Source organism: Montipora capricornis, chromosome 6 (assembly GCF_036669925.1).
Source record: "Montipora capricornis isolate CH-2021 chromosome 6, ASM3666992v2, whole genome shotgun sequence".
Classification (NCBI taxonomy): Eukaryota; Metazoa; Cnidaria; class Anthozoa; order Scleractinia; family Acroporidae; genus Montipora; species Montipora capricornis.
In genome coordinates, this window is record NC_090888.1 from 39,242,008 (window position 1) to 39,252,292 (window position 10,285).

At 36.9% G+C, this 10,285-nt stretch overlaps 1 protein-coding gene and 1 long non-coding RNA gene across 3 annotated transcripts; both read left to right on the top strand.

The window, feature by feature from the left end:
• The first annotated feature begins 220 nt into the window (after window positions 1–220).
• On the top strand, window positions 221–3,613 carry LOC138052118 (secreted acidic protein 1A-like). The gene is made up of 2 exons (XM_068898497.1): window positions 221–436; window positions 1,938–3,613. Exons 1-2 carry the CDS (start codon window positions 355–357, stop codon window positions 2,411–2,413), a joined length of 558 nt encoding a protein of 185 aa, XP_068754598.1. The 5' UTR covers window positions 221–354; the 3' UTR covers window positions 2,414–3,613.
• Window positions 3,614–4,116: 503 nt separating this feature from the next.
• LOC138052120 (uncharacterized) lies at window positions 4,117–6,731 on the top strand. Of its 2 annotated transcripts, XR_011133003.1 has the most exons (4): window positions 4,117–4,144; window positions 4,264–4,315; window positions 4,468–5,480; window positions 5,550–6,731. It is a non-coding gene; the product is annotated as an uncharacterized lncRNA (long non-coding RNA). The 2 variants fall into 2 exon arrangements; XR_011133002.1 differs by lacking the exon at window positions 4,117–4,144 and having other exon boundaries at window positions 4,228–4,315.
• The last annotated feature ends 3,554 nt before the right edge of the window (window positions 6,732–10,285 follow it).

Sequence of the window (10,285 nt, forward strand, 5' to 3'; positions counted from 1 at the left end):
TGACAATTGCTAACTTGATAAAATGTGACAAACGTTAACACAAGAACGCCAAATAAAACCCCTAACTCTTGGGAAAGAACCAGGGTATCAAATATAGCACGCCTTTGCGAGCGATAAGTGATACTGCTGATTTAGGCCTCACTCGAGTTTCTCTATTGTTGCGTTTCCTTAACAATTTACACTACGCAAAAGCGCGATATTGAGATGATATCTCGGATATCATTGAGGTTATGATCATGAATGACTCTATTATTTCAAAACCTATAAATTGTAGAAACCTACAGGAATTGTCACTTCAAGCCTCAGCATCGTCGAAGAACTAGCTACTGAAGTTGAGACAAAACGTAACAAGACATGGCATCCAAGACTTTGCTTCTTTTTTGTTTCTTTGCTTTATTGAGTCCCTTTTGGAGTCTTCCTTTGCCTCTCCCTGATGGTAAGAGTTTATTCAGATTACTTCAATTTACCTCTTTTGCTATTGCATCTGTTGATCAGTTAACTTAATCATTTGGAGTTTTCCTCTCCTCGTTCAAGTTACGTTAAAAGACGTGTGACATGTCATAAACATTAGACCGATGCTTTAATTGAAAATGTTTATCTAAAAGCCGCCCCCCCCCCCCAAAAAAAAGTTAAAATCAGTATTTTTTTTTCTTTCCCAGCAGAGAAATGTTGTTTTTATAGTATTTATAAGTTAAAAAACATTTCTGTAAAAGTATATGTCTAACCATGATAAGGTGTGTATAAATTTGACACGCGTCAAATCGAAAACTCATTTATTTTGATTATTCAAAATGCCATTGTTTTTCAACGTGAACGCTGACCCAAAGAGCTCGTCATGAGTAAAGTTATTTTTACAGTTATTGATAAGAGGTCTTTCCTAATGTGGACTTCACTCATAAAGATCCATGGTGAAACGATATTTTAGCGGAGAAGGACCAAGAAGGATCCTCATTTCCTTATACTTTTTTGAGTCAAAGATTTTATCAAAATACGCTAGTTTATGAGCCAACAAGTGGCACTTGTGATCAGGCATTTTTGAGTCTAGCATTTGAAAGCGATCGCACAAACGTTGATTTCGGATTTAACTTACTTTTCTTTCATTTCCTATGTTGAACGAAGGAATATATAACTAATTCGAACCAACAAGGGAGACATACGCATCCACACGGATTGACTCTTAACAACATAGGGTATTATGCATCTCCGCCGTTCGCTCAAGCCTTCGATGGAGCTCACATTAGCTTTCTAATATTTCAATGTAGCACACGTAAAAGCCTTCCACTTCATACCAATCTTTTCTTCCGACACGCAATGAAGGTATCATAAATATACTTCTCTGAGAGCCAAGGTCTGTATGAACACAAAGTGGTGGTCTCCTGCACTGCTCACCTTGGCGTTGTGGGTGGAAGATGCAAATTACCTTACGATTTCAGTTAATAATATGAAATGAAAAACTATGCATTGTGGGATACTAGTCATTCCTCCTCTGCGAGCCATAATTACAGAGAACAGCAAAGAAATGCACGATCCTTCAAAACGCACGCGTAGAGCCATTTTCTGGCTCATTTAATGCCTTTTTGGTTGCGTTCTCGTTGATGTCCGCGTCGCACATCCTATAGTCGCTAATGAGGAGAACATACCTGCTTGTACCGCAGTAGGTGTTCGACTCGTCTGGATTGTATGGGGCCTACATGTAATCAATGCGGCAAGCACTTATTTTATCGCTTTGATCACTCACACGAGTTAAAACCAGTTTGAATCAATGCCACTGATCGCAGCGAAAAAGATTTTTACAAAAATACATCATGTCTGAATAGGCGAATTGTTGCAGAGGCTTTTTGCCTTGAGTGTCCCGACCTTTAAATTTTCTGTCCTGCATATCAGTGTAAAATGGCAGTTGACAAATCCAAATTCGTTTTTTTTTTCATGCTAAACAGATAGAGGCTCTGACGATGTTGACGATAAAGAAGACAAATATGATGCAAAAGATGATACAGACATTGACGAGGGTGATGATGATGAAGAAGATCCTACTGACGATGATGATGATGACGATGATACTGAAGATCCTACTGACGATGATGCTGATGACGATGACGATGACGATGACAATGATGATGATGATGATGCTGATGATGGTGATGGTGATGATGATGATGATGATAATGATGATGATGATGATGATGATGATAATGATGACGATGATGATGATGATGATGATGATGATGATGATGATGATAATGATGATGATGATGATGATGATGACGATGATGATGACGATGATGGAGATGATGATGATGGTGATGATGAAGATCTCCCTGAAGATGATGACGATGATAATGAAGATCCTACTGACGATGATGATGATGATGATGACCTTGAAGATCCTACTAAAGATGACGACGAGACGTAGGCGATAACGATAACGATGATAATGATGATGATGGTGATGGTGAAAATAATGACAACTAAAAAGTGATAAAAATGACGAAAAAAATACTCAAGACAAGACAATCGGATTAAGGACTGTATTACAGTGGTGATTTGCAAACGAGATTGGTGTTAGCCCATTTATACCGAAATGATAACACTTAACGAGTTATGGTTCATCCATCCATTCTTTCTTTTATGTGTAATTGATTTATTTAACTTACATATTTCTGTGCTTGTACATCGAAGATGAAATTGTGCGTTTTTTATTTATTATTAGTTCATGCTTCTAGTTTATTCAAAGTTTGAACAGTATAAGTCAATAGGCCATTTCCGAGTTGCTGTTTGCCTCTGGTTCAAAACGAGTCTTGGTGCTAAACCATTCAAATGATAATGAGTTTGATTTGCATGAAAGTACACCACTCATTCCATTTGAATGGTTGTGCACCAGGACTCGCTTTGAAACCGAGGAAAATAGCAACTCGGAAATGGACTATTTTCGTGTAAGCTCTATCCCATGATAAAAATACCTATTGTTTACTACACTATGTGAAGATATTTCTAAGAAAAAGAAAAATATTTCTAAAATTAGCACAATAAATCATTAAAATCGAGAAAATTTTCATAGTAGGCAACTTTGTATTTTATTAACTATGTTCATGCATTGAAGAAACTTTATCATGGAGAGTGTCCTTAATTGAGTCTTTCTGGATAATAATTAATTTGTAACAAGGATAAGACATGCTAAACTGTAAAAGCGTTCTCTGGTAAAAAAGGTTAAAAAACAGCCTTTAAGGCTATAGACTAGTAGCGGAAAGCTTATGTTTTTTAATCTTTTTTTTATCATAGGACGTTTTAACATTTTAGCAAGTAAGTAACTTGTACAAAGATAGAACGGCTTAAATCAGGATTTGGAGTGTTTTTATATCGTCCAAAAGGAGTACTGAAAGTAGTGAGAACACTTGACTCGGGAGACAACACACAATGCAAGACTTCAAGTCGACTGAAGAAAACATTTTGGCTTTGGCTATATAATATTTCGATTTTTAGAACTACAATACTTTAAAAAAATAGTTAACATTCTTCTCACTATTTTTGTATTTTGCGCATATAGATAGAGATTTTACTGTAACATCTGATATGTATTTTTTATCTGCTGAATAAAGACTTGTTATTAATAACATCTTGCATCTGCTTAGTCTCCCATCCAGACGCTAGCTCAATTCCACAGGGATTTACTTCAGTGAACGTTTGTCGTGAAAAGCGAGTTGGAAGACGAGAACGTACTGAGGTTCTGTATTTTCCATTGTCAAGCTGATTGATTACGATGTCATAAGTCATGATAACTGCACTTTATTCACACGAAAAGTAGATCTAATAACCACGGCAATTTCAGGGGCACCCAACGGATCTGTTCCTCACTTTATCTGTTCCCCAGAGGAATCTTGCTGGCTGGCAAAAATACAGGTGTTCCGATGAGCTGGCTGGGAAATTTATCATTGATAGAGGTTTTGCCTGGGAATTACTGACTTTTTCTAGCATGTCAACCCGAGCTGGCTGTAGAAACTCTGAAGACTGAGAACGACAAACGACGGCTGGTCAGAGTGATTGCGCTTGCGGAAAAAACCTGTGTCGGTTTTCTTCGGTCGTTTGTTAAAAGCGCGCGGAGGTTTCACAGATCGACGAACACGGATTGTGCTTTCCTCATTTACATGTAAGATTAATTTCCATTGTTATTTTATCTGTATGCTGAGATTCTCGTGATGTTCTTCTACACTGAATTGAAATGAACAGAGTGAATTTAACAGTATTAACTTGTATTTTCATTCACAGTCGACCAGAGTTTCGACGGTGTACAATGTGTTTGGTGTTAGCGTTTTCGAAGGTATAAGACTTCCTAATGTAGTTGTTTTAATGCTTTTTTTCGGTTATCTGTATTAGTCAAGTGCGTGATGATCTTTTACAGTTGAAGCGAATTGAGCCAACGATCGAATTGTAAAAAATTGACAGCAGTACGTATTTTTCTTATTCGTGTAGGCAGCCACGGGATCAACCAGGTGCTTTCCTCAAACACAAGGTAAAAATCAAGAAAAATTCGCACTTATTTTAATTTAGTTTATTTCGTTAGAAAGACGATTTATTACTCTCGAGAACTCCTGCGAAGAGATCCTTTTGTAAGAACCTGTTGGCAGATATTTGGCATAATTATACAAAACCCTGTTTAGTTAACTAAAATCAAGCAGGTTCTATAATTATGTGAGTAACAGTTAAATTGCAATAAACACTTTATCCAAGGAGTTTGACTTTGAGATCGCAAATATTTATTTTTCTGGCAATCAGTACCTATATCTCCTACATACAAATTAGGACCTTGTCAACAATCCACTTTAAGCCTGCATCCAAGCATCCCTATTTTGCCAGACAAAAAATATCTATATGTTCGTATATGCAGGCTTTTATTATTGTTTTTTTTTCTCTGACTAAGAAAACTTTGTTGGTTTTGGTCAGACTGTGGTTTTAATTGTGAGAATGCTTCTCATGATCAGCTGTTTGTATTGGGTAGAGTGCTTAATTAAGACATACTTAGTCTATTGTTCTTACAATGTATGATTGTGTCAGCAATAACTGTTGTCATCAACACATACATTGACAAAACAATTATTTGTTATTGTGACCAACAGCACTAATTCTTTTTTACTTGGCAGATTGTTTACTTTTCCTTTTCAACAATCACAAATTATCTTTAGTCATACTTTGTCTCTGTACAAAGCCAAACTGAGTTAGGCTTGTGAAGATGGGCATTCTTTGTTTGTTCATTCTTACGACCCTCTCTCTTCCATCAGGTTGAGTTAGGCTTGTGACGATGGCCATTCTTTGTTTGTTCATTCTTACGACCCTCTATCTTCCATCAGGTGGAGTTAGGCTTGTGACGATGGCCATTCATTGTTTGTTCATTCTTACGACCATCTCTCTTCCATCAGGTTGAGTTAGGCTTGTGACGATGGCCATTCATTGTTTGTTCATTCTTACGACCATCTCTCTTCCGTCAGGTTGAGTTAGGCTTGTGACGATGGGCATTCTTTGTTTGTTCATTCTTACGACTCTCTCTCTTCCCTCAGGTTGAGTTAGGCTTGTGACGATGGGCATTCTTTGTTTGTTTATTCTTATGACTCTCTCTCTTCCCTCAGGTTGAGTTAGGGCATTCATGGTTTGCACTGAGAACTTTTTTTCCTTTTTGGCCCTCTATTCAGTTGTCTATTAAGTTTCAATTCTCCTTTAATGTGAATGGCTGCAAATCCGTGTCATTGGGAGGAAGATGCTCAACAGTTGTTCAGTCATGGTAACATTTTAAATTTTATTAAAATAATTTATGGCATGGAGAAAGTCCATTCAATTTGGCCAGTTTAAGTGCTAGACCTATATGGCCTGCAGAAATTTTACTGATCTTGTTATCCATCCAGCTCAAGATGTGACTGTCATATTTGGCGAGTCAAGGGAATTTTTTTTCAATTTTTCAGTTGATCTGGAAAGATATATAGCTAAATATGTTGACTGCTCTGCACCATGATGACAAATAGATCTTATTACCTCAAGCTGTTTTTTTTTTGCCAATCGCCAAAGACATTCATGATAAATAAACATGTTTCAACTTAAGCGTAAGGTTTCTGCATCTAAGAATTACAGGGGCTTGAGTCTACTTTTTACAAATACTAACAATCACAGGTTGCCTACATAATGTGTTTGACCCTTGGTATTATTGAATTTAGAAGCAATGTATGAGAATAGCAAAAAGTTCCATATTATTGTACAATTCTGGGATAAATATTTGCATATAAGATGAGAATAAACAAACCTTCATCCGAAATGTTCTGCTGTGTCGTTATTGTGGCTGCTTGTGGGAAATTTAGCGATTTCAAGGACGTGTGTTGCTCTGGTAAAATTGCTACAATTTGCCATTTTCAGCCATAATAACAACAGCACAAGATCATTTCAGATAGTTTATCCTCATCTTGTGTAAATATTTATTGCAGAATAGTACAATAATAATTATGGAACTTTTTGCTATTCTCATACATTGCTTCTAAATTCACCCTTTGTGTGGGTCCCCTGTGATAACAATGATTAGTGAGTCCATAGCTAGATCTGAAAACTCAATCAGCATTACTGATGGCTCTACTCAATTAATATTGGTCTCTAATTTATTTCCTTTTTAATTATTTTTCAGGCTACCATGGAAATAGCAAGGAATAGGACATTAGCAATTGTGTAACTGAAGAGATGAATAAAAATGTAAAATGAAGAGCTATTTCAAGGTTCCAGTTGTTCTACCTTATTGTAGACAAAATTATACAGGTTTATCCTAGCAAGTATTTTATTGCTTTTGTGTACAATGGTGCTAGGTATTATGAATTCTGTGCTCGCTTTCCAGGGTGACAAAAGGCTCCTAAAATTCAAACTGCTCGAGACAGCAGTACATGTAGAGTATCATACTAACACAAGAACTACACTATAGCTGTGTGTTTCACATTATCATTCCATTATCATTATCAATATAGGTATTGTTATTGTTATCATCATCATCATTATTAGTAGTAGTAGTAGTAGTAGTAGTATTATTCCTTTCATTTATATATATATATATATTAATATGTTAATTAAGTAATTAATTAATTAATTAATTTAATTCCTGGCTGGGAAATAAATTTGATCAGCTGGCTGGGAAACCAACCAATTTTATCTAGCTGGCTGGGAAATTTCTTGTGTGTCTTGCTGGGAAAAAGGAACAGATAATTTTTTCCCAGCAACACTGAAAAACACCTGAAAATGCCTTAATAACATTTATTTTCATTAACTGGGGTATAATAATACATTTTACAACAAATTGGTCGTTGGGTGCCCCTGCTATTTGCGCTTAAACTTGACCCGAAAGTGACGTTGAAGTGAATTTGGAAATGACAAACATGTTAGCCTCTTTGCCAATTTTACTCGATTCCTTTTTACCTCATTGATGACGAAGTCTCGATGAGGTATAGTGAGGGGGACTTCAGGCGCTCACTCGATCACTCGTTCACTCGATCAATGGGCTGTTAAATTTCGGCTTTCGTTCGGACGGCCGAATTGGTGTACGAACGTTCTGGAACGGAAGCGCTAAGCGCACGTGTCCCAAGTGCGAATCCTACCCTATGCTCTATTTCATTATTTTTAGGGGACGTTCTGAATTTTCCATCGAATTATGAAAAGTTAAAAGTCGTAGAAGAACAGTGTTTCAAGTATCTTTTGAATTCACGATAAACTTGTGTCACAGGTATTTAGTAGTCGGATATGCTCGGTCTTGATATGGAAAATGTTCGTCTGAAGTCACATGACAAAGCACAACCTAGATCAGCCACTTTTATTCAGCGACGGCAGGAGAGGAGTTTACGACTTTCAGGTAAGAAGTTGATGATTTCTGTCGTTCTTTCTGAAAAAAATAATTAATAGGAAACACAACAAACCACTGTCGAATCATCCGTGCAACGAATTTCAATTCGCTGTGGATTCGACTTTCCAAGACAAACTCACATTCCAAGTTATTCCAAGGTTCCAAGTCAATCAAAGTTGAATCTGTTGAATATAAAGCTTTTTAGAACTGAAAATGAATATAATTGGAATTGAAGTGAACTGCAGTGAATTTGAGTTTCGTTGAGCTGGATTTGCTGTAGCGAGAAACTGAAGAATAGTGATAGCGTTGGTGAGTAAGGTTTCTCAAAATAGGAAATAGTTTAGCGCAATATAGAGTTGCTATTGGAATGCATAAAATTTATATTTATAATCTGAGAAAAGAACTTTCGACGCTGCCAAGGTCTGTCTTTATTATCGCGGAAAACTCTTGACAGAACTGTTTACTTGGTATGAACAGTGTCTGTGTACGTGTATTTCAACTGTTACCATTTAATTTGCCAAAAGGGACTCGAACACGTTTATTTCTTATGGCATTCAAACATAAAACCTTACGCCAGGAATCAATCTTTTTGTTGTTCTTAGTTATTTTTGCAGAGAAAGATCTTTCAATGAAGGAACTGTCTATGTTATTACAAGAAACTGGGTGCAACTGTTACTTAGTATGAGCAAAGTAAGCATCATGTACAGCTCCTTCAGTTTCACAATTAAAAATAAGTTGAGTTGTACTGTATTTCTCAACTACTTAATTTGGTGGAAGGAATTTAAAAACTGCCAGCTTTTGCATTAATATATAATAAAGCTTTTAACACTTGGATATGTATTTTTCAGGGTATTTACATGTAAAACAACAAAGATAACTTTCAAACCCTCAACTTGCCAACAGCGCAGTTCAATTCAGTTTTCATTAAACATTCAGATTAATTCCTTAATAAAATCCTTACCCACAAATAGCAGAGCTAATCAGGGTGGGGAGGTGGTTTTGCATCACCAAACATTCCACTCTTATTGTACATTGTGAACCAATCAAATTTTAAGAAATTCTCAACAGCATCCAATCAAATGATCCCTGGCTTATAGCCACTTCGAATCTTCATTCGCACGCGTCTTATTATCCGATACAATTCTCAGCCAATCCGGGAAGAAGCCGAAACACGAGAAAATGGCGTAGTAATCCCTGGAATAATAAATCCCTTATTGAATGATCCGTTGGCTCGGAGACGGCTCGAAAATGGCTCATTGCTTGTGCTTGTATTTTTCCTTGCCCCTTTTGGTCTCCGAAAAATACCAAGCAACTCGCAAAGTATCCGCGTGTTTTATATCTCGGCACATCAGAGCATATCGTACGGACTTTCATCTGTTAACAGCAAACATGTCATAAAATATTTCGGCCTAATGCCAGCATAGGGTAAATATGAAAAAGCTTACATTTGTGAAGGATGTTAATATCCAGTGATACCTTGTTGAAGCGGGTGAGATTATTTTCATACTCCCTAACTGCTTTCAAAGTTTCTTAGCCATATCGCAAATTAACCGTTTGGGTTGTCAATGGGAATGCAAAACCAGGCAAGGCTTTTGGCACCATCAAAACTCACAAGGAGGGAAACCCCCTCAGGCTTATTACGTCATGTTGTGGCACAGCCATTGAAAATCTGTCAGCCTTCACTGAATTTTATCTCAAGGCTTTAGCCCAAAAATTACCATCTTTCGTTAAGGACACCACGCATCTCTTACAAAAAATTGAAGATCTGAATAAATTGGACCCTTTTCCTAAAGAAAGCCATTTGGTCTCATGGGACGTGGTCGCCATGTTTCCCAATATTGACAACAATTTGGGAATCAATGCAATCACAGAAGCTCTTAATTCTCGAACAACAAATTTTCCATCCACCGATTGCATTGTCGGAGCTGTTAAAATATGCCTGCAACACAACAATTCTCAGTTTAAAAATGAAAATTTGCTTCAAATTCATGGGACAGCCATGGGACCTAAAAATGCTTCCAGCTATGCCGATTTAGCTATGGGAATTATCGATCAGAAGGACTTGTCAGGTAATATTAAGCCTAATCTATGGTGGAGGTATAGAGATGATATCTTCGATCTTTGGACACTAGGACATGATAAACTACTTCAATTCACGCAATTCATCAACTCTCTTTATCCCACTATTAAATTCACCCTTGTTCATTCCCCTACTTCACTCGATGTTTTGGATCTCACGCTTAGCCTTGTTGACGGTTTGTTCAATTTGATATATACTCCAAGCCTACAGATAACCATATATATTTGTTACGCAATAGTGCCCATCCTGTCCATTGCTCCAAAGCTATCCCCTATGGTGTAGCCACCAGAGTCAGAAGAAACTGCTCTTCCTCTGAAAGTTTTGAGAAACGAAGTATTGAATATCAAAGCTAC